This window comes from Myotis nattereri, assembly GCF_964212035.1.
Source record: "Myotis nattereri genome assembly, chromosome: 18".
NCBI lineage: Eukaryota > Metazoa > Chordata > Mammalia > Chiroptera > Vespertilionidae > Myotis > Myotis nattereri.
This window is the reverse complement of record NC_138093.1, coordinates 912,098-935,664: the sequence shown is the minus strand read 5'-3', so window position 1 is coordinate 935,664 and position 23,567 is coordinate 912,098. Positions and strand designations below refer to the sequence as shown.

At 58.6% G+C, this 23,567-nt stretch overlaps 1 protein-coding gene across 4 annotated transcripts in view; it reads right to left on the bottom strand.

Annotated features, from left to right (window-relative positions):
• RIPOR2 (RHO family interacting cell polarization regulator 2) overlaps positions 1-23,567 on the bottom strand; it is a 54,810-nt gene that overhangs the window by 17,329 nt on the left and 13,914 nt on the right. For all 4 annotated transcript variants that reach the window (XM_081111942.1, XM_081111943.1, XM_081111945.1 and 1 more), the window contains exons 2-9: positions 12,600-12,726; positions 10,541-10,696; positions 9,563-9,641; positions 8,930-8,953; positions 7,866-7,919; positions 4,333-4,482; positions 2,452-2,515; positions 40-83 (exon numbers count right to left, since the gene is read on the bottom strand). In XM_081111942.1, the coding sequence (XP_080968068.1) occupies positions 40-83; positions 2,452-2,515; positions 4,333-4,482; positions 7,866-7,919; positions 8,930-8,953; positions 9,563-9,641; positions 10,541-10,696; positions 12,600-12,726 (698 nt within the window). The remainder of the gene's footprint in view (positions 1-39; positions 84-2,451; positions 2,516-4,332; positions 4,483-7,865; positions 7,920-8,929; positions 8,954-9,562; positions 9,642-10,540; positions 10,697-12,599; positions 12,727-23,567) is intronic.

The window sequence follows — 23,567 nt, the reverse complement described above, 5'->3', positions numbered from 1 at the left end:
TCCCTCAGGCCTCCATCACCGGCCACACACGGCACTTACTTCGTACTGGTCCCCGGGGCAGAGGCGCGCGAAGCCGGCCAGACCTGCAAAGGGCAAGCAGTCGGGACGTGAGGTGCAGAACGCATTTCCCGCTTCACGACCCCGCACACCGGCCCCTCGACACGCTCACGCGGAGGGTCGGACTTTTGGGAACTCGTGTAGTAATACTTGGGGCCTCTGTGGGGGGAGCCACTGGGGTGGCGTTTCTGTATGACTCTAAATGTTTTGGTACGGTGTCCTGGGCGGTAGCTCAGTGGTTAGAGCGCTGGCCCATGCACCGAAGGGGTCATGGGTTTGATTCCCGGTCAAGGACACACCCCTGGGTTGTAGGCTCCATCCCCAGTAGGGGGCGTGCAGGAGGCAGCCGAGCCATGGTTCTCTCTCATCATTGATGTTTCTTTCTTTCTTTCTTTTTTTTAAATATATTTTTATTGATTTCAGAGAGGAGGGGAGAGGGAGAGAGAGAGTTAGAAACATCAATGGTGAGAATCATTGATTGGCTGCTTCCTGCACACTCCCTACTGGGGATTGAGCCTGCAACCCGGGCATGTGTCCTTGACCGGGATCGAACCTGGGACCCTTCAGTCCGCAGGCCGATGCTCTATCCACTGAGCCAAATCAGCCAGGGCTCATCCTTGATGTTTCTATCTCTCCCTCTCCCTTCCTCTCTAAAATAAAGATAAATAAATAAATAAATAATCAAAAATCATGAGACTGGGCGCACCAATAGGCATCACCAAGGTTAAGGGAGGCCTAACAAAGCACCCGCCGTGGCCATGACCGGCCAATAGGTGGCAGCAGCCGCCAGCGTGCTAGGGCTGCCACCCTGACGTCTAGGGAGAACCAGGCGTCAAGAACACACTCCTGGTCCTTTCTGAGCCCCGCCCTGTGGGGTGGGCGCCGTCCTGGGCTGTGCACCTGCCAGACGGGTCTCCCGATCTCACTCAGAGGCGACACTGAGGAGCCTGCCTCCTCCCAGGCCGGGAGGGCACCCTTCCCACCCCCAGGCCTCCGGCGATCTGACGCCAGGCGGCTGGCCAGCGGTCACTACTGCACCAAGCAGACGGCACTGGCTCAGCCACCGTCTCCTCCAGGAGGTTGTGGGGACTCAAGGCCAAGGGCCCGCCACCCAGATGCACGCAGCCTCGTGCGCGGCCAACAGCAGTAAGCTGGTTTTTGGGGTTATTTTTCCATAGGTTTTTAGAGAGAGTGGACGGGAGAGAGGGAGAGACAGAGAGAAACATCAATGTGAGAGAAACACATCGACTGGCTGCCTCCTGCACGAACCCCGACCGGGCTGGGGACCTGCAACTGAGGTCCACGCCCCTGACCAGAATCGAACCCGGGACCCTGCAGTCCGCAGGCCAATGCTCTATCCACTGAGCCGAACTGGCTCTTCACCCATCGTCTCATCTGCTGTCCCCTCTTCCCCCTCCACAAGCCATCTGTGTTGGGGGGCAGGGGAAGTGTGCTGGGTGTGGCGGCGGAATGGCGGCCAGGCCTGCGTGTTGTGAAATAGCCCCGGTTGGCGTCGGTGGGTGTGGGGCAGCTCTTTTTCCCAGAATGAACAACAGATAAGCAGGTCGCTCATGGCAACGCTGGGGGTTTCCTGGCAGCGGGAGGGCTGCCTTATCGAGGGGGGGCCGTTTCCGTGGGGCGTCCCCAGGAAGCCTGGCCAGCTGCGCTTTGGGGTTTTGTGTGAGATGAGGGAAGTGAACCTCGATGAATCTACAATGAAAAAGGCGGAGCGGCCCCAGGCCTGAGGGACCCCCCGAAAGAAGCTAAGGAGAGAGACAGCGGGACAGGGACGGGGGTGCGGGTGTGGGGGCCACAGAGGGGTCTCCGTCCCCGACAGGCAGCCCACGGCGGCCGGGACGCTGCTGACAGGGTGGCCAGGTCCCCAGGGGAGGGAGGTCTGGCCCAGCACCCCCAGACCAGCAGCCCTGCAGCTGCAGACCGGGTGGGCGGGCCCCTTGGCTGCCACCCGCTCCCAGGTCCCCTCCTGGGAGCAACCGGGTGTCGTGCCCACTCGCTGCCTCAGGACGGCCCTGACGCCACAGGCTGTGGCCGGGTGTCCTGGGAACCAAGGCCCTGGGACTGTTTCTTTGTTGTTGTTGTTAATCCTCACCCGGGGATATTTTCCCATTGATGTTTAGGGAGAGAGGGAGGGAGAGGGAGAGACAGAGAGAAACACATCGATGGGTTGCCTCCTGCATGGCCCCGACCAGGGCCCAGGCCGGGGAGGAGCCTGCAGCCCAGGTACCTGCCCTTGACCAGAATTGAACCCGGGACCCTTTGGTCCACAGGCAGACGCTCTGTCCGCTGAGCCACACCGGCCAGGGCTAGGATTCGGTTTCAGTGAACAGGCGGGAGGGCTGAGCGGGGATACAGGAACGGCGTGGCCTCGAGTACCTTTCATCCGGATGCAGAACTCGCCCAGCAGGCTCTCCAGCTCCACCTCGATGGTGCACATGTTCTGTGAGGGGACAGGGGCGGGGACGGCGCTGGTCAGGGTTGGGCAGCTTCCGGTCAGCCCAGAGCCCCTGGCGCTCGCACGGCCGGACCCAGGGCACACGGACCCATCCCCTCTGAGCCATTGCCGCCCGGGAGGGTTCCTCACAGCAAGCTCTACCCAGGCCTGAGCAAGCCTCCGCGTCTGGGACGTTGCGAGCACAGGACAAGTTAGATTACATCCTAAACCAACGATCCCGAATGTGGGCGTGCTCTTTTATTTTCATAGATGTTTTTATGGATATTTTCCCATTGATTCTTAGAGAGAGTGGAAAGGAGGGTGAGAGACAGAGAAACATCGATGTGAGGAGACACACCGATGGGTTGCCTCCCGCATGTGCCCCAGCCAGGGCCGGGATCAAGCCTGTAACCCAGGTACATGCCCTTGACTGAAACGAACCCGGGACCCTTCAGTCCGTGGGCTGACGCTCTATCCACTGAGCCAAACCGGCCAGGGCTGGAATGCAGGGTACCCTATAAGAACCGGCCTGAATTCCACAAAAGGGCAATATCATCGGGGGATGGAGACAAAAGTGACCAAAGAGACAACCGGATGGAAGGTGCTCCATGGACCTGGGTTGTATCCTGACTTCAAAGACAAAGAAACTAAAACAAGACGCTATGGGGCCAGAAAGGGGGAATGTGGAAATACCGGGGTCTGAGGGGATTCTGCAGCACGACTTACCTTTCTTAGCTGGGCTCACGGTGTGTATGTGCTTATGCGGGGGACACGCATGTTACAGAGGTTACCATTAAGAAATCCGTGTGAGCCCGACCGGCGCGGCTCAGTGGTTGAGCATCGATCTATGAACCAGGAGGTCACGGTTCGATTCCCGGTCAGGGCACAGGCCCGGGTTGTGAGCTCGATCCCCAGTGAGGGGCGTGCAGGAGGCAGCCGATCCATGTTTCTCTCTCATCACTGATATTTTTCTCTCTCCCTTCCTCTCTGAAATCAATAAAAATATATTCAAAAACAAAAACAAAACCCACAAAGTAACCCTGCATGTCACCCAAGAGGTCCCTGCCGTCCAAGGCTGAGGCAGATGCCCCTCTGGGGATTGTCCCTCAGACGCTCCCGAGCTGATGACGTCACCAGGGAAATCTGACCTCTGAGCGAGGCCCCAGGGGACGGGGAGAAGCGCTGCCTTAATAATTCAGCCATTTCATCAGACGCACTGGTATCCGGTGACCCCGAGGGCACAGACCTCCCTGCATCATGTGCTCGGCCCAGGGGACAGGCAGAAACCAGGGCAGCGGGCCTCTTTGTCTCCTGCAGGGACAGGAGGGTCATTGCCAACCGCCAGCAACACGCAGGCAGGAGGGCTTGCCACAACCGACTGCGGGGTGACCTCCACCACGGCCTGCTCAGCTCTCGTGGTAACGCTCGGGGGGACTGCACACCGGAGACTTTGGAGGTGCGTGTAAATGGAAAAAAACAGGGCACGTAGTCCGGCCAGCGTGGCTCAGTGGTTGCGTGTCGACCTATAAACCAGGAGGTCATGGATCGATTCCCAGTCAGGGCACAGGCCCAGGTTGCGGGCTCGATCCCCAGTGCGGGGCGTGCAGGAGGCAGCCGGTCCGTGATGCTCTCTCATCACTGATGTCTCTCTCTCTCTCTGTTCCTCTCCTTCCCTCTCTGACACCAATAAAATATACATATTAAACAAAAAGCGAGAGAGACAAATAGTAAGCCTCCGGTGTGGAGAGCAGAGTGGGACGGGCGCAGGGCGCCGTGCGTGCTCTGGGCGGTCCCCGCAGGTGGCCGCGGGCCGGTGCACCCACCTCCGTGTACTCCTTGTGGCTCCGGTGCACCTCGGCCAGGCTCTCCCGGGCGGCCTTGCTGTTGGGGGACGAGGCGAAGGCCTGCTTCATCTTGCTGGCGCCGTCCTGGAGGCGTCTCTGGATGCAGTAGGCTTCGTAGAGCTCGTCCACCTGCCGGGACCAAGCGGGAAAGCCAGGGCGCTGAGTCCTGATGGTTCGGACACGCGGGTCCTGAGCTCACGGGGGCTCTGGGAGAAGGGCAGCTGTCGCTGCGGCCTTCGCTACGAGGGCCCCTTTCCACGTCAAAACCCATTGTCCTCCGAGCCGCTCTCCCAAGCGCAGAAGGTGAAAAGGAACGGCATGTGGGTGGCCCATGGGACACAGGTGTGGGCCCTGTACACACCGCAGGTGTGGGCCCTGTACACACGACAGGTGTGGGCCCTGTACACGCCACAGGTGTGGGCCCTGTACACGCCACAGTGTGGGCCCTGTACACGCCACAGGTGTAAACCCTGTACATGTGACAGGTGTGGACCCTGTACACGCCACAGTGTGGGCCCTGTACACGCCACAGGTGTGGACCCTGTACATGTGACAGGTGTGGGCCCTGTACACGCCACAGTGTGGGCCCTGTACACGCCACAGGTGTGGACCCTGTACATGTGACAGGTGTGGGCCCTGTACACGCCACAGGTGTGGGCCCTGTACACGCCACAGTGTGGGCCCTGTACACGCCACAGTGTGGGCCCTGTACACGCCACAGGTGTGGACCCTGTACATGTGACAGGTGTGGGCCCTGTACACGCCACAGTGTGGGCCCTGTACACGCCACAGGTGTGGACCCTGTACATGTGACAGGTGTGGGCCCTGTACACGCCACAGTGTGGGCCCTGCACACGCCACAGGTGTGGGCCCTGTACACGCCACAGTGTGGGCCCTGTACACGCCACAGTGTGGGCCCTGTACACGCCACAGGTGTGGACCCTGTACACGCCACAGTGTGGGCCCTGTACACGCCACAGGTGTGGACCCTGTACACGCCACAGTGTGGGCCCTGTACATGCCACAGGTGTGGACCCTGTACACGCCACAGTGTGGGCCCTGTACACGCCACAGGTGTGGGGCAATGAATGCTGGCGCCTCCTGTGCACACAGGAAGTAGGGGTGGTTATAAGCTTCCCTCCGAGGTGAAGACTTTGTTGTTTTTTAAAAAAATGTATATATATATTTTATTGATTTCAGAGAAGAAGGGAGAGGGAGAGAGAGAGAAACATCAATGATGAGAGAGAATCAAGGAGGGCTGCCTCCTGCACGCCCCTCACTGGGGATGGAGCCGCACCCGGGCCTGTGTCCTGGCCGGGAATGGAACCGTGACCTCCTGGTTCCTAGGTTGACGCTCAGCCCCTGAGCCCCTGAGCCCCGCGCCGGGCAAGGTGAAGACGTGTAGGTGCCATCGTCATTTTACTTTAAGAGAGCGTCACAGGTGACAGCGACACACCCAGGCTGAGCTTATTGTTAAAGGGCAACTCGAGGCTTCTTACTGCGAAGGGTGTTTGTGAATTCTTGGCTCCACAACCACCGGAGACGCTGCCCTCAGGCCGACAGCCACGGGAAGAGGAGCTGCCCCACTCGGGGAGCAGACCGTCTCTCGCTCTGGGGGCCGATGGGTCATGATTGGGGGGGCCTGGCCCTGGGGCGTGGTTCTGTGAGTTGGAGCATCGTCCTGTGCACCAAAAGTTTGTGGGTTCAATCCCCGGTCAGGGCACATGCCCAGGTTGTGGGTTCGATCCCCAGTTGGGGCGCCTACAGGAGGCAGCCAATCGATGTTTCTCTCTCACATCAATGTCTCTCCTTTTCTCTTTAGAGCAGCGGTTCTCAGCCTGTGGGTCACGACCCCTTTGGAGGTCGAACGACCCTTTCACGGGGGTCGCCTGAGACCATCGGAAAACATATATAATTACATATTGTTTTTGTGATTAATCACCATGCTTTCATTATGTTCAACGTGTAACAATGAAATTGGGGGTCACCACAGCACGAGGACCTGTGTTAAAGGGCCGCGGCGTTAGGAAGGTTGAGAACCACTGCTCTAGCGTCAATGAAAAACAGCCTCGGGTGGGGATTAAAACAAAAAGAAGGAGGGGACAAGGCCTGGGGGCGGCCTGTCTGCTGACGGCATCTCTGGGCTGGCGACTGGCACGGAGGGCGGTGGCCGCACTTTAAAACGGAGCGGAGACACCGGGTGAGCTGGGTGAATGCGGGAGCCCAGGCCCCGGCCTGCGGGTTCTGAGATGTGGGTTCACTGGGTCAGGGCTGGGCCGGAATCTGAACTTTCAAATAACTGGCCCGAGCGTTCTGACGCGGGACGTGCGCCATCAACATGCAGGAACACGCGCACGGCGCCGCCATCATCGCCAGCCGGGCGTGTCCCCCTGCGTCTCCGGAGACGCCCCTCGACCCTTGTCCCCACCGGGGTCTCTATGACCGTAACCCGCTTGCCCGGCCCCTGCGTTAGCCCGAGAGGCTCAGTCTGTCCCTTTGCATTTAGGGCAGTGGTTCTCTACCTTCTGGCCCTTTAAATACAATTATTTGGGCCTCATGTGGCCCAACCATACAATTATTCTCGTTGCTCCTTCATAACTGTCATGTTGCTACTGTGATGAATCGTCATGTAAACATCTGATATGCAGGATGGTCCGAGGCGACCCCTGTGAAAGGGCCGTTCCGCCGCCAAAGGGCTCGCGACCCGCAGGTTGAGAACCGCTGATTTAGAGGGAGGTTTGTTCTGTTTTCGTTCCGTGTCAGCCTCCGAGCCAGACGGAGTCACGCTCCAGGAGGAAGGTGGCTCTGCGTGCGTCTGTGAGCCAAGCGGTGCCTCAGCAAGTGAGCGGATTAGCTGCCTCACCCCGTGAGATGGGCCTGCTGGCAGCCTGCAGGGACCTGCCGCCCACAGCACTCCCGGCTCCCGAGACCGCGGGACCCACGGGACGGGCAGACGGAGAAACACCGCCTGCCTCGTCCGGAGCCGCCTTCTTGCTGTTTTTCAAACTAAACAGAGCAACCTGTCCGAGCTCGCCGGCCCACCAACACCCCATGGGCGTCACTGTTCTACGGAGCGGGCTTCGCAGAGGGGGAGCGTTCGGATCTGCCCGGTCGCGGGGTCATGAGTGGGAGCTGCAGGGGAGTGGCAGCCCCGTGTAAGCCCGTCACGGGGCTGTGAAAGGAAAGGATGCTGGGACCAGCCGGCCGCGGGGCTCAGGGGCTAAGCGTCAACCTCTGAAGCAGGAGGTCACGGTTCGATTCCCGGGCAGGGCACGTGCCCAGGCTGTGGGCTGATCCCCAGTGTGGGGCGTGCAGGAGGCAGCCCATCCATGATTCTCTCTCATCATGGATGTGTCTCTCTCTCCCTCTCCCTTCCTCTCTGAAATCAGTAATAACAACAACAACCACAACAGTAATAATAAAGAAATCCTCCCTGAACTACCGGCCAAGCTCAGGCCAAAGGTGGGCTGACCAGGAACCAACAACCAGGCAAAGGCAGGGGCGGCAGTTACCTTGCTGATGTGAAACTCCAGGCGCCGCATGTACCGCTCGATCGTTTTAATTTGCTGGAAGGAAAGGGGGACGCGTGAGCGAGGACAGTCATCACAGCGCAGACGGTCCGGGCCTGCGACCGGCCACCCCTCCCCTCTCGTCCTCGGGAGGCCCGTGCAATGCTCGCCGTCCTCCTCTCCTGTCTGCTAGCTTAGAGTCTCCAGCATGAATCTGCAGGGCATGTAAACGTCTACCCTGGATAAACACGCTGAGAAATGGGCTGCCCGGCCTCTGGACTCCGTGATTCGCGCCCGGGCGACCATCAATGGCCTCACTGGGTTTCTGTGGGGACGGCATCACCTTGGAACAGACCCGCGTCCCCCCAACAACGGGCACATTTTATCAGCTCGGAGAGGAACGCCCTTCGCTCCACACTCCGTGTCTTTGAACTTGAGGTGCGTCGTCGATCGCTACGCCTGCGCGTGTCAGACGGGGTCACGCGGGTCACGGGCCGCCTCTCGTCCGTTACAGATACTATTGCGCGTGCTGCCTCTCACCACCCCCTCAGATGTCCGCGAGCCGATCCCACCGGGATTCAGCGCCAAGGGCGCCGCACACAGGCATGGAGGGAGCAGCGTGTGGACTAGAACGACCCCCATTGAAAATGGGCTTCGAGGGGTCCTGTCACTGGGGGCAGAACACCGATTCTCAGTGAAAAGGAAACCGTGTCACAGCGCCACTGCGATCACGGCTCTTTCTGGCGGAGCAGAAGGTAACGGTGCATTTTCCGACCAGAGGCCTCTCTGATTTGGGGAGAGGTGGTGGCTGGTATTTGTACAGAAGGCGGGGCAGGGCCTCCCAACGCTTGGGAACCTCTTAAACTTCTCAGCACTGAGACGCCCACAGCCAGTGGCGTTTCCATGAAAGTATCACTGGGTCTGGAGAGCGTGGCACCTACTCATCAAACTCAGAGGTAAAGGCACGGGTTTTCTGGGCTTAGAAAAGTCGCCGCTCTCTAGGCTCCTGCTGTCCCTCAGAGGGGACCTCGGGTGTATGTCCCCCCCAGCGCAGAACGGTCACTTACCTTGTCCAGGTCATACAGCACACCCTGAAATGAAAAATGAAAATAATTAAAACGTACCTTCTGCAAGACTGCTACTGACATTAACAGGGGGATGGGTCTGCGTGCCTGCATTGTCAGGGAGACAATGACCAGCTGTAGGTTCTGTTGGCTTTTCTGACATTTGCTTTAAAAGAGGACAAATCTGGGTTATTTTAAAGACCAGCAAGAGTACTTTTCGTTTTTGTTAATCCTCACCCGAGGATACTTTTCCACTGATTGTTTTTAGAGAGAGCGGAAGGGAGGGGGCGCGACAGAGAGAGACACGTCCATTGATTGCCTCCCGCACGTATCCCGACCAGAGCCTGCAACCGAGGTTCACGCCCTTGACCAGAATCGAACCCGTGACCCTTCAGTCTGCAGGCTGACGCTCTAACCACTGAGCCAACTGGCCAGGGTGGGTCCGCTTTTCTGGAAGGTTCTTCTTTGTATCCACCTCCTTCCAGTAGGAGAAGACACTTAGCCAAAAACAAACAAACAAACAAACAGAAAACAACAACAAACAAACCAACCCAAAAAACAACAAACCTGCAAAAAACACACAAACTAAAACAAACAAACACCCCGCGAGTCAGCACCCGGGACGCGGGCACCCACCAGGCGGGAGTTCCTCCTCATGTCCTTCAGCTGCGCCGTCAGCTTGTCCAGCTCCGACTGGTGCACCTCCAGGTACTCGCTGCGAACACAAGAGGACGCGCCGCGGTGAACTCGCGGCCGCCGCTGCGGACAGGCCAGGGCTGCTGGCCTCCCTCCGCGGGGCAGGGCCAGGCTCGCTCTGCGGGCAGCGGGGGACGAGGGGCTGCAGCTCCCCAGTCGCTTGGCTTAGGTTCCAGCACTGCCTCCGGGACCGTCCAGGTGGTCCAAGGAGACCCCCACGAGGCTGAGCGCCGGCACAGGAAAACCAGGGGGAGGGGAGGCCACAGAGCTCTGTCTGGCTCCAGAGCACTGACTGGGGTGGGCGACGTTCCCACGCAGGCGGGCAGGTGTGTTCTGGGCCAACGAGGCCGAGAATGTAGCCGGGAAGGTTCCAGAACCGTCTTCAGCAAGCGCTGAAACAGGCCTGCCTGTGCACAGTGCTACACGGAAGCCAGTACTCCCCGGGGCCAGTTAAACACGTGGCTACTGCACCTTCCTCACTGTCACGGGCATCACCTCGAACCCAACAAATGTCCCACCTTTGGGATTAACCTAAGGCTTCCTCGATGATGGTGCAAGAATAAAATATGCCGGCCAGCGTGGCTCAGGGGTTGAGTGTTGACCTATGAACCAGGAGGTCAGGGTTCAATTCCCAGTCAGGGCACAAGCCTGGGTTGCGGGCTCCATCCCCAGTGTGGGGCGTGCAGGAGGCAGCTGATCCATGATTCTCTCTCATCATTGATGTTTCTCTCTCTCTCTCCCTCTCTCTTCCTCTCTGAAATCAGTAAAAATGTATTTTTTCAAAAAGAAGAATAAGATATCTACTACAGAAACGGACATTTTAAAATGATCTCGCAAGACTCGTTTTTCCTCTGGCCCCCACCCCCCAGCCTTTAGGAAGGAGAAAGGGCCGGCTCCCGGCGAGGCTGGCGCTCTTACTCGAGTCCGCCTTTCAGGGCCCGGTAGACCTCCTCCACCCTGGCGGGCTGCGGCTCCTTGGGGGGGCTGCTGTTCTTGTGCCCTAAGTTATGCATCTTCTTCAGTTTGGCCTGAGGCTTCTTGAGAGCGGAAGCATTTTCAATGAAGGAGTTACACCTGTGAAAGAAGAAAGGGCAGAAATTGTGGCTCCGGCGCCCAAAAGAATTCCACGGAGAAAACACCTCTCAGGCATCTCGGGTCTGTGTCTGTGTCTCGGGGGAAGGCACCGTCCTGGTGGAAGGACAACGCTGAGCCAGCACACACTGCGTTTCTCGGCAGATGTAACTGCTGAAATCTGGAAGCGTTGCTGGGCCGTGCTTTCCTCCAGTCAGGTGACAACACTCTGAGTGAAAATGTATCTTGTCACTGGGACCCCACAGGAAACCAAGGACACATGCTCCCAGGTGGACATAAGAAACAGGCAGAAGGACATACACCGACTTTAAAAAAAAACATGTGCATCAGCAACGTCAGGCATGAACGTCTACTAAATTAGACTAGGGTGTGAATGACTACCTTTGTGATCAAGAGCCATAAGCAGGACAAATGGCTAATGCTGTGTAGTGTTAGAGCTCAGCACACAGGGCTGGACTGATGGGTTTTTCTTAAGCTCTGTTTTCACGGAGTGCGTTAGGTTTGGGTTTAACATAAAGTCCAACGTCTCTGTGAGTGGCAGGGAGGCAGCCAGGATCCAGCAATTTCCACGTCTGGGTATTTCTCCAAAGGAAACAAAAACACTAACTCACAATGATTTACACACCCCGTGTTCCCTGCAGCCCACGATGTGGAAACAACACAAGCGTCCACAGGTGAATGAATGAATGAAGACAATGTGATGGGCATGTATACAACGGAATGTTATTCAACCATAAAACAGAGTGAAATCTTGCCCTTTGCAACAATATGGATGGACCTAGAGAGTATAATGCTGAGAGAAGTCAGACAGGAAAAGACAAATGCCGTATGATTTAACTTACATGTGTAATTTAAACACACACACACACACCACACACACACACACACGCATGCACACACCCCAAGCTGAGAGAGACAGAGAGCAGCTTGGTGGTCACCAGAGGTGGTGGTGGGTGGTGAGCTCAGTAGGCGAAGGGGGTCAAAAAGGTGAAAAAGGAAACAAAAGGGTAGCAAATTGAACTAGTGAGAAAGGACAACGTACGACGTTGCAGTGGATAAATTACAAGTCTTTTTTGTTTTGTACGAAAACATGCAAATATCCACCCGCAAACAGGCACACGGATGACCTAGGTATTCCCCAAGTAAATAAAAAAAAGGGAAGGAAACCTCATGAAAGGACATCAGCCCTCAGTGGGGATGACATAAAAACTGGAAGAGATTCTAGAAAATGCTCCGTAACGGCGAATGCCTGGGAAAAGGCGAGTCTGTTGTCGCTCGGAGAGGACAAACGGGTTCAAACATTGGAAGCTCTTGAGTGATATTTCTCAAAAGACCTAAGAACGGGTGGGGTGGGAGAAGGGAGAGCTATCCCCATACACTCGTAGCTTTTCCTGTATCTCACACCCCCTCTGCAGGAGAAATGCTGAGTGATAGAAAAGAAACGTCACAGCCCGCCGGCGGGGCTCAGGGGTTGAGCGTCCACCGACGAACCGGGAGGTCACAGTTCGACTCCCGGTCGGGGCACACGCCTGGGTTGCGGGTTTCATCCCCAGTAGGGGACATGCAGGAGGCAGCAGATCCATGATTTTCACCATTGATATTTCTCTCTCTCTCTCTCTCCCTTCCTCTCTGAAACCAATTAAAAATATTTTTTTAAAAATAAAAGAAACAACAGTGCTTCATTGGGGTGGCTGACATATTTTCCAAGGCAGAGATGAAAGTAAGACGTGTGTGCGTGTATGTGTGCATGTATGTTTGTGTGCGTGTGTGTGTGTGTGTGTGCTCGCATGCACGCTGACGAGGCTGCGTGCACACAGATGCTCTGCACAGCACCGAAGCTCAGCTCCTCCTCAGCCGCATCCCAGAGGGAACCCCGCGGACTTGCCTGGACCGCCGCTCCTGCAGGCCGCTGAACCCCGCGAACGACTGGCTCCGAATGATGCCATTGGGCCCTCCGGGCGAGAAGGACGGGGCTCCCACCAGCATGATCTCGGGGAGTCTGGCCGGCAGCCCTGAAAGGCGGGAGATGGCGGCTGTCAGGCAGGTTCAGACAGACAACCCTACGCGTGTCAGCAGCGAGGCCGGTGCCACGGGGTCAGGCGGTGAGTCAGGAGCCCTGGGGGCCGGGACCCCGCCTCCCCACTTCGCCCTGAGCCAGAGGGTGGCTCTCAGGTGCAGAGACACAAAGCCGGCCTCCCGGGACAGCAGCAAAAACAAACGCCGCGCAATCATCAGGCTAGGTCTCCGCAGGGAGATATATATTTTAAACAAGGTTCAACCACGCCTTCAAAATCAGCCTCCTTTACGGTTCCTTTCTCTCCACCACAGTAACTTCTTACTCTCCCCAAGAGAAAGCCGTAAGCTCTGTATTTTTTCACATCCGGTACATTTTTGGTTCTTATCCTTTTAATCCTTTTTTAAAAAAAATTGAGTTATGCTGGTTGAGCGTTGACCTATGAACCAGGAGGTCACGGTTGGATTCCCGGTTGGGGCGCAGGCCGGGGTTGCGGGCTCGATGCCCAGTGTGGGGCGTGCAGGAGGCAGCCGATCCATGACCCTCTCTCATCATGGATGTTTCCATCTCTCTCCCTGTCCCTTCCTCTCTGAAATCAATAAAATATGTGTATTTTTTTAAACTGAGTTATTCAGTCTGTCAGCTGTGTCAGCACAGGCAGGCAGTCCCATCACCCCGAACATTCCCATGCACCCCCTTGGAGGGACTCCTAGTCCCAGCCAACCACGGATGTTTTCTGACTCTTGTTTTTAAAGCTTATTTTTCAAAATAAATTTTAAATTACACACACACACACACACACAAAACCCACAAAAACTTCACGATGTTTAGCTCCATCCAACGGCAGCAAAAACCCAGGAGGCCACGCCCGTGCTCAGCCCCGTCCTGCCTCGCTTTCAAAACCCGAGGTCGCAGGGCCCAGCACCCGGGCCTTCAGAGAGGAGCGGGCTTACACACGGGCTCCCCTTCCTCCCGGGAGGGTCCTTGCTTTTTTACTACGTTTTTATTGATATTTAGAGCGAGAGGAGGGGGAGGGGGAGAGAGAAACATCCATGTGAGAGAGACATCGATTGGTTGCCTCCTGCACACGCCTTGACCAGGGCCAGGGAGCCTGCAACCGAGGTACATGCCCTTGACTGGAATCAAACCCAGAGCCCTTCAGACCGCGGGCCGACGCTCTACCCACTAAGCCACACCAGCTGTGGCTATGTTCTATTGTTGACAGTGTACAGATGCCCCCCCACTCTCCTTCTCTTTGCACCCTTCCACCCAGCCCCCGCCCTCCAGGCCTTCACCGCACTATTGTCTGTGTCCATGGGCTACGCGCATATGCATACAAGTTCCCTGGTCAATCCCTTCCTGTCCCTGCCCCCACCAGCTGGACTGGGGCCGACCGTACGAGATAAGGCAGTAGCCAGCGGGGAGCTGGCAGGTTGCTGGGTGACACGCAGGCAAAAATGTAAAGCTCCACAGCCAGCCCCGGCCAGTGTGGCTCAGTGGTTGAGCGGTATCCTGTGCACCCAGAGGTCACAAGTTCGATTCCCGGTCAGGGCACAGGCCCAGGTTGCGGGCTTGATCCCCAGTGGGGGGCGTGCAGGAGGCAGCTGATCCATGATTCTCTCACATTACTGATGTTTCTCTCTCTCTCCCTCTCCCTTCCTCTCTGACATCAACAAAAATATATTTTTTAAAAAAGGGGCTGGCGGAGTCCCTGGAGGCCTTGAGAAGAGATATGAGTGGCGTCCATTCACTGGGACGGCCCACGTAGGAGCTGCCAGGTGACTGACACCCGCCCTGGCATTCGGTGGGTTAAACAAACGCAGGGCAGAGTGCGGCCTTGGGATGACTGGAGGGGAGGGGCCTCAGGACCCAAAACTCACTTATGTCTCGCAAGGAGCCCAGCGTTTGAGTGACGCTGTCATGACTCATCTTAGAATGTGAAGTCGGAACACGCCTCGACCTCCCCGGGAACGACGTGCACACGGGAGCAGGACCAGCTGTTCCGGCTGCTCCGAGCCCCCTGCGCCTCCGCGGAGGTGGGTGCTGTGGGCAATAAGCCGACCTGCCCAGGGTCTGCATGCGTTTATGTGAAACCCCACCGAGCCCATGAGCATCAGAGGGGAAGCATTTCTTGGGAGCGTGGGCCTCACAGCTTCGCGGATGCTGCTGAGAGCAACCTGCGCCCACCACCACCCCCCTTGTCTGATGCCAGATTCAAAGCCAAGGCTCGGGTGTGGTGGGAACGGCCCGCCTGGCACTCCCGATCCCCCGGCGTTCCCGCCGGCAGCCGTCCTCCCGAGCGTGGCGATGGCCGCCTCTTTGCTAACGAACAGCGTCAGCTGGGCACCGACATCTTCGCTGGGAGCCACCAGGCTGACAGCCCAGATGTTTTTATGGTCGCCGTCGCCGTAAGAACTGAGCTCCGTCTTTGGAAATCCTGGAGGCATCGAGAGGGTCTGGGAGGGTGTGATGTACTTGTTCCCTTGCCCAGCACGTGTGCCTGACACCGAGTTCGCTGACGGGCACGGGAGGCAGTAGAACACGGAATTGGGACTTATCTATAAAGCCTCAGAGGGAGGAGAGGGCGTTATCTGAAAGCTATTCTGACACAGCCTCCGGATCGGATCGAATGAATACGTATTTCCTACGGTCGGTCCATCGATCCCTGGCCCCCCAAACAAGCAGGAAAATACAGCTCAGCCCGGCCTGTGTGGCTCAGTGGTTGAGCGTCGACCTCTGAACCAGGAGGTCAGGGTTTGATTCCCGGTCAGGGCACAGGCCTGGGTGGCGGGCTCGATCCCCAGTAGGGGGCGTGCAGGAGGCAGCTGATTAATGATTCTCATCATTGAGGTTTCTCTCTCTGAAATCAATAAAAAATATTTTAAAAAAGAAAATACAGCCCTAACTGGTTTGGTTCAGTGGACAGAGCATCGGCCTGCGGACTGAAGGGTCCCAGGTTCGATTCCGGTCAAGGGCATGTACCTTGGTTGCGGGCACATCCCCAGTAGGGGGTGTGCAGGAGGCAGCTGATGGATATTTCTAGCTCTCTATCCCTCTCCCTTCCTTTCTGTAAAAAAATCAATAAAATATTTTTTTTTTTAAAGAAAAGACAATGCAGCCAGCACACGGACCGATGGCGAGCGTGGGGCCGGCCCTCGCCGGGCTGGGAGGTGCCGGAGGCCTGGCCCCAGGGAGGTAACGGCAGGCTGTCCTTTCCAGCCCGAGTTACATTCGTCATTTCATCCCTGTTGTTATGACAACACTTGTTAAAGCAGCACTTGAAGCGCCCGGCATTCCGGCATCTCATTATTGCGCCGAGCACACACGGGCGGGTGGGAGGCGCGGGAGCTCAGGGCCGCGCTCAGGGGAGGCCCGGCCTCCTCGGCCCTGGCCCCAGACTTGCTTTTTCTTTTCTTTTCTTTTTAAATATATTTTTGTTGATTTCAGAAAGGACGGGAGAGGGAGAGAGAGAGAGAGAAAAAACACATCAATGACAAGAGAGAATCGTGGATCGGCTGCCTCCTGCATGTCCCCTAGTGGGGATGGAGCCCGCCACCCCGGCAGGTGCCCTTGACCGGAATTGAACCTGGGACCCTTCCGTCCGCAGGCCGACGGCACTCCACCCACTGAGCCACACTGGCCAGAGCGGAGCAGGCATTTTTAAGCGCTGGTTTTCTCTGGCAGGATCTGTGAGCTATTCAGTGAGCGCCTGCCGACGACCAGCTGCTCGGAATGCCTGCATGCGAGCAAATGGGACGCGCAGAATTCGGAATGTGAGCTGGGCCACGTCTTTCGAGCAGGACAGGACTCCCGGGAGCGGGCATTGCGATCCGAGGAGGGAGCGGATTTTTTCCGGCACCAAAAATATTTCCCCGCCCCCTCCACCCCGCGGGGCAGATGCGCTCCAGCTGCCCCACCCGGGGATTCAGGCGACGAGAGACAGGGCGGCAGCGTGGACAGGTGGCTGGACACAGCCAGTCACTGCGCCCCCACCTTCGGCCGCCCCCCGGGTGACGCCGTGCACAATCACTATTCGCGGCGAGAAAGGGCAGGGCCTGAACCCGCTACGCTCCTGCTGCCTCCCGAGTCAAAGCCAACGGTACGAGTGCGAGCATTTGCCGCCGTCCGCGAGAGCACGCTTCCGGTGGCCCCTGGATGGTCCCTGTCCCCCGAGACAACGTCACCCCTCCCAGCTCTAACGAATGGAGGCTCTCAAGTCACACAGTCTTAGAGATCGTCACAGCGTCTTTGTAAAAGGCAGAGAGCAGCCCGGCCCGTGTGCTCAGTGGTTAGGCGTGGGCCTGGGAACCAGGAGGTCAGGGTTCGGTTCCCAGTCGGGGCACAGGCCCGGGCTATGGGCTCCATCCCCAGTGGGGGGCGCACAGGGGCAGCTGATCTAGGATGTTCCTCTCTCACGGATGCTTCTATCGATCCGTCTCCCTTCCTCTCTCTCAAAAGATCAATAAAAACATTTTTTAAAAAATCACAATGGCTTCCCATGTGTCCGGAAGGCCTCGTCTCTGGACCCGCACAGGGAGTCACGTGGTTTAGGGAGAGGGGACAACGCGGGGACAGGGCTGTCCACCGGACGCAGGGCCGACGTGCAGGCCTGGCTGGGTGGGTCCGTTAGACCGTGAAGAAGCGAGACCAGCTCTTCCACGGAAACCACCCGCCCTCACCCTGCCTTCCAGCGCCCGGCCGCCGGCTGTCAGCTCACAGCGGGGAGACGGGAGCTGGGGTGCCGGTGGCCTCTCTGGCCTGGGCGGCTTTCTTCCCTCCGTGGGGACAGAGCCCCCCCCCCCCCCAAAAAAAGACATCTGGAAAATATCTTAATGTGAAGAAACCCACTTTGAGGATCTAAAAAACCCAAAAACCCAAACGCAACCCTTGAAAAAGAAACACCATGTGTCACCTCTGCCCTAATTGGGCCAAAGGCCACTCTGACCAAGTCCCAAGGGCGGGCTGAGAGGGGAGGTCAGAGAGCCCAGCAGGGAGCAGGCCTGACCTTCCCACGTCGTCCCGGGCAGGTTTCCACTCGCAAAGCGCAGGCGCAAGGAGCGCCGAGAGGAAGCTGCCAGCTCAGGCTCCGGGGACCGCGGCCTCCAACAGGCCTGAGGGGGGGACGGAGGGGTGGGGGGCAGACCTCACCCGCCTGCTCCCCAGGATGGCAAGGGGCCCCCTGCAGAGGCCACTCAGGGACACCCTGGGCGGAGGGCAGGTGGGGGGAGGACACCTCCGTGCCCGCCTCTCACAGCCTCACACCGTGACCTTGACAAGACAGCCGGCCTTTTCGCGTGTGTCCTAACTTGTGAAAGCGGGACGCCCGTGTCAGGCTGCCTCCACCACGGGCTGCTCTGTGGCTCATGGGGACGACGGGGACAATGGGGGTGCGCGCGGCTGAGCACTGCACAAACCCACGGAAACCGGGTGCCATCACGCAGACCAGGGCGGGGAAGTCCCGCCGAACCATTGGGTCGGGCCCTGAGGCATGAGGGGCGAGTTAATCAGACAGGCTCATCGGTAAGTGGGTCGTTTTGTTCGGCCCGAGAATGATGTTCTAAATATCCAGATGGGTGCTCGCCTTGGCAGCACAGACACTAAAATTGGAAGGATACAGAGAAGATTAGCGTGGCCCCTGCGCAAGGATGACACGCAAATTCGTGAAGCGTCCACATTTAAAAATAAATGAATAAATATCCAGATGGCCCTTGGCAGGAACAAGTTCCTCACCCCTGACTTATTTTTTAAAAAATATCTTTTTTTATTGATTTCAGACAGGAAGGGAGAGGGAGAGAGAGCAACATCAATGATGAGAGAGAATCATGGATCGGCTGCCTCCGGCACGCCCCCCCACTGGGGATGGAGCCCACAACCCGGACACGTGCCCTGACCAGGAATCGAACCCTGACCTCCTGGTTCCTAGGTCGATGCTCAACCCCTGAGCCAGGCCGGCCGGCTGTTCCCACCAGTGGCGGCCTCATCCCGGGGCGGTCGCTTGTCCCGCCAGCAGGCAGCTTCTTGCTCATTGATCGGATCGGGCAGCGGCCCCGTTGGCCGCCCAGTTTCACACGCGACTTTCCAAGTTGTTCTGGGAAATTGGAGCCGTCGTGTGTTTTCTCGGCCCTCCTGACCCAACCCTTCCGTGAGCCAGGCATGATATTCCTGTGTTGTCTGTGGTGGGGCCTGATGGTGTTCTCAGAGCTGCATCCCCACGTACCCCACGCCCCCCTTCCACTCCTTTGCCCACACGGCACGAAACCAGGTGAGACCCTGGTTCAGCGCGAACCCCTTCAAGGTGGCTGACCTGCGGCCAGTAACCGTACAGAGAAGTCGGGCCTTGCCATGCGGGGGCCCCGGGGTGGGCGGCCGTGTCCTGAAGTCCTTGCTCAGGGTCGTTCACCTGGAACCTTGGGGAGCAGCGGGGGGGCTGGTGTGAGTCACGCCCTGAGGAGGTGGGCGGGGGGGCAGCGGCGGCCAGGGCACTCCAGGCGTCCCCTGCAGCACAAAGTGGGGACCCAGAGGCTGCACCGGGAGCGACCTCCTGGGGTGTTAGGGGCAGAAACAGGATGTTGGGGACCAGCTACAACTGTAAGAAATATCCATCGAGCTCTGTTAGCGGTGACCGTGCTGTTCTGATGAAAGAAGGGGCTCCCTAACCTGGTGGGGAGCCCACCTGGGAATGCGGCTCCTCCTCCCCGTCGGGAGCTGCCTGTGACCCTGGAAAGATGAGCAACCTGTTGCACAAACCAGAGCCGCCGGCCCTTGGAAGGCCCCCAGCCCTTGCCTGCCCGCAGGCCTTTGCAAGTCTCCAGCCGTATTACCTGTGAACTGCCCGTCTGGCGCCCGTTTGGCGCCCTTTTGCCTACTTCCCCATGTAATCGCTGTCCTTTTACCCAGTATAAGCAGCTGGCTTATGGGGGGGGGGCGGGCAGGTCTTTGTGGGTGACCCGTTCATTGTCCGGTTACAGGAGAAGCATGGGCTCCAGGAGACTGTCCCCGAGAACTGGCTCCTCCCCGGGGGAGGAGACACACGTGCCCTTGGCGTCCATCTGTGCTGCTTTTGTGTTTGCAAGGGCCCTCCCCCTCCCGACAGCCTGCCTTCCCCACGTCCTCCTGTCCTCGGGACAAGGACAGAGGAGATGCCCGAGAAGGGCGCCTTTGTTCCTCAGCTGCTTCCTGACCAGGTGCTGGAGGAGGAAGAGGTCACCTCGGACCCAGAGGTGAGGTGGCATCAAACCCCAGCGACGAGCGGCACAGACCGGCAGGCGCTAGGAGACGGGCTTCTCCGTGCGCAGGTGTGTGTGGCAGGGCCCTCGCCAGCCCTGTCTCGCCACCGTCACCGTTACTAACAGCCCGATGTCATCGCGGGTCCCTGCAGACCTTGCTCACTGTCCCCACCTCGCCCCCCTTCAGCGTCAAACCGGAAGCTAGGCCACAGGCTGTGACCAGTCGATGCCCAGCCTGCTCTTTGCGGACACAGCGGAGGACAGCACAGGACCCCCTGTGCCCACAGGGGGCGCACGATCCTCCTGGTCTCCCGTGAGGAGAGCCCCCCTCTCCTTCCTTCTGCCCGCAGCCTCACACAGGCCCACGGGCGGAATGAAATCGTCGACCACCCACTCAGCCTCTTCCCTTCCTCTGACCTCCTCGAGCCCTCATTGCTGGGGTGACTGTCGTCAGTGCATCATCGAAACAGGAACACTTCTGCGTGAAATGGGTGCTATTAATAATTAGCAGCCTGGCCGGCGTGGCTCAGCGGTTGAGCATCAACCTATGAACCGGGAGGTCAGGGTTCGATGCCCGGTCAGGGCACAGGCCCGGGTTGCAGGCTCGATCCCCAGTGTGGGGCGTGCAGGAGGCGGCCGGTCCATGATTCTCTCTCATCATGGATGTTTCTCTCTCTCCCTTCCCCTCTCCCCTCCTCTCTGAAATCTATAAAAATGTATTCAAAAGTAACAGACAGAAGTGATGTCCACACTGGGCCCCGGGGCGCATGGTCTGTCTAGAGCCCGAGAAAACCGCGGATAAAAACATCTACTATTTCTAGGGCAGGCTTCCAACCACGGCGGGGTGAGAGTCTCTGATCCCAAAACCGTGGCCACTGGAGCAGAGCGGCAGGACACGGGCTGCTCTGACATGAATGCATTCGAGACGCGCGTGTCCAGGGCTTCGGCTCGGCCGGGCGTCTCGCGGGCCCGCGGCCGTGGTGAGGTTGTCATTTTCAGGGGAAATGCCTCGAGAAGCTGCTGTGAGGACGCGAGTTTGAACGGGGAGAGGAATGAAAAGGAACAGCCGCGACACCGTCCCCCTTCGGCACTTTCTCCCGATCACGGTGAGGGGCCCCCTCACGTGACAGCTGCGTGGGCCGCGCTCTCCTCTCCGCTCGCCTTGGGGGAACCGGTGATGAGTGCCGGCCTGTCTGTCCCTCCTCCCCCGGCCCCCGCCCCAGCCCCCAATTCCCTTGCCTCCTCTTCTGCCGTCAGCTGTATTCTTTTCCGGTTGAACGGCCACAAACACAAGCTGTCTATCTCCTCCCGCCCGAGGCGTTCGGCTCGGCAGATGGACAGAACCTTGGGGAGGGATCTGTCCTCGGCAGGGCCGCCTGGGCCAGGGCAGCCCCGGTGGAAAGTCAGGTCTGGCCCAGCCGGGGTGGCTCAGCGGTGGAGCCAGGAGGTTGGGGTTCGATTCCCGGTCAGGGCACAGGCCCGGGTTGTGGGCTCGATCCCGTGTGGGGTGTGCAGGAGGCAGCCGGTCCATGATTCTCTCTCATCATTGATGATTCTCTCTCCCCCTCTCCCTTCCTCTCTGAAATCAATAAAAGACATTTTTCTAAAAAAGCAAGGCAGGCCGGCCATTGCCCGGAGCACCATCGTGAACACGACAGCTCCCTTCCTCCACCACTTCCTGCGAGAGGAGCAGGAAACGGCTTTTAGACGTCTGGCTGCTTCTCAGAATGAAAACAAGACAGCTTTTACCCCCTCTCCCTCCCACACCCAGCGAATGCCCTCCCACACCCAGCGAATGCCCACACACACCCAGCGAATGCCCACACACACCCAGCGAATGCCCACACACACCCAGCGAATGCCCACAGTGACAGCACAATGGAACGCTGGCTTTTAAACTCTTCAACCGAAGGGGCTGCTGGCTGCCGGAGCCGAGCATTTAACACATGTTCAGCGTATGCGTCACCCTCCTCAGCTACCTTTGTCCCCGACACAACGGGGGAGCCAAGAATCGAGAATTAAACCGAAGCATAAGACAGGCGGCTCGGCTACATGGGGAACTGGGCATCGGCTAGTGTCTGGTGGGGGGAGGGGGGCATGTTCCCATGGAGTGACCTGAGATTTAGAGGAGGCCGCCTGGCCGTCATGGGGGGCAGGGTGGGGGTGGGGAGGAAGGTTCACGGCTCAAGAGAGGAATTTTGATGTGAGTTTAGATACCGAGATCGACGGACATAAAGGCTGCCTCCTTGCCCGCCCGGCGTGGCTCAGTGGTTGAGCGTCGACCTATGAACCAGGAGGTCTCGGTTCAGTCCCGGTCAGGGCACAGGCCGGGTTGCAGGCTCGATCCCTGGTGTGGGGCGTGCAGGAGGCAGCTGATGCATGACTCTCTCTCATCATTGATGTTTCTCTCTCTCTCCCTCTCCCTTCCTCTGTGGGGGGGTGGGGGTGGCGGGGGGGGGGGGGAGGCTGTCTCCCTCCCAGCCTCGTGGCTCTCCAGGCACCCTGGAAAGCGGTGGGTCTTTTCGGCTGGAAATCACTGTACTTCGCATCGGGCGGGAGGAAGGAGAGCATGTCTGCAGTTTGTGTCCAAGGACTCAGAAGTCTGTGCCAGACCCTCGTGTGTGCCCTCAGCCCCCCGCCCCCAACTTGCTGCTTCTTTGTTTTTATGCTGAAGATAAAATAAGCAAAGCAAAGCCTCACGCTGGAGCGTCCAGGGCGGGAGAAGCCACGGCAACTGGGGGCTTTTGAAAACGACAAACAGCGTGTTTTCCCTGAACAGCCTCGGGTGTTTAGGTTTTCAGATGTTGGGGAGCAGCAGACTTCCGGACAGACGGACACGCGGCCTTCCTGGGGGACAGCCATGACTTGGCAGGATCTGAGGGGAAGGGGCTGCCTGGGGAGGGGGCGGGGCTGGAGGAAGTGGGGGAGGGGGAGGCGTTTCCTGGGGCAGCTGTTTGGGGGGGGGACGACACACCCCTGCAACTTATTCCGGCAGCAGGGCCCCCAGTCCCGGCTGCTGACCAGCTAACCCCGGGAGCAGCCTCCTGCTGCCGGCCCATCGGGGTCCCGGCCGGCCGACATCCCCTGTCTGTGACAGCGGCCAGGCCCAGTGGGATGGAGACGCAATGGGGTGGGGGTGGGTGTTCTGGGGCGAACTCAGAGGCTGGTCCAAAAGGCTGGAGGGGGGCAGGCGGGGAGCTCAGTGAGGAGGTTACGGGGTGGGGGCAGGACGGGGGAGAGAGAGAGAGAGAGATGGAAAGAGAAAGGAAGAAATGATGGGGTGTCAGGTACCACAGGGGTGAATGCCACACCAGATGCCCAGCCCCACAGACAGCGCCAGTACAATTTCTCTGGGAATGGGGGCGACCATGGGCGGGTCCTAAACTTCAGCCTGTCTCCCGCCCCCCGCCCCCCCCCCCCCCATGAGGGCCAGGCGGCCTCCCCTAAAGCTGCATGGCTGGGAGCGGGAGCCGTTGCAGGGAGCAGGGAGCAGGGAGCAGGGAGCAGGGAGCAGGGAGCAGGGAGCAGGGAGCAAAGCCGGCCGCGCTTTCTGAGACCATCCTGTCACTCAGTCTCCCAGGCGCACAGGGATCTGCAGGGAGAGCCCAGCTGC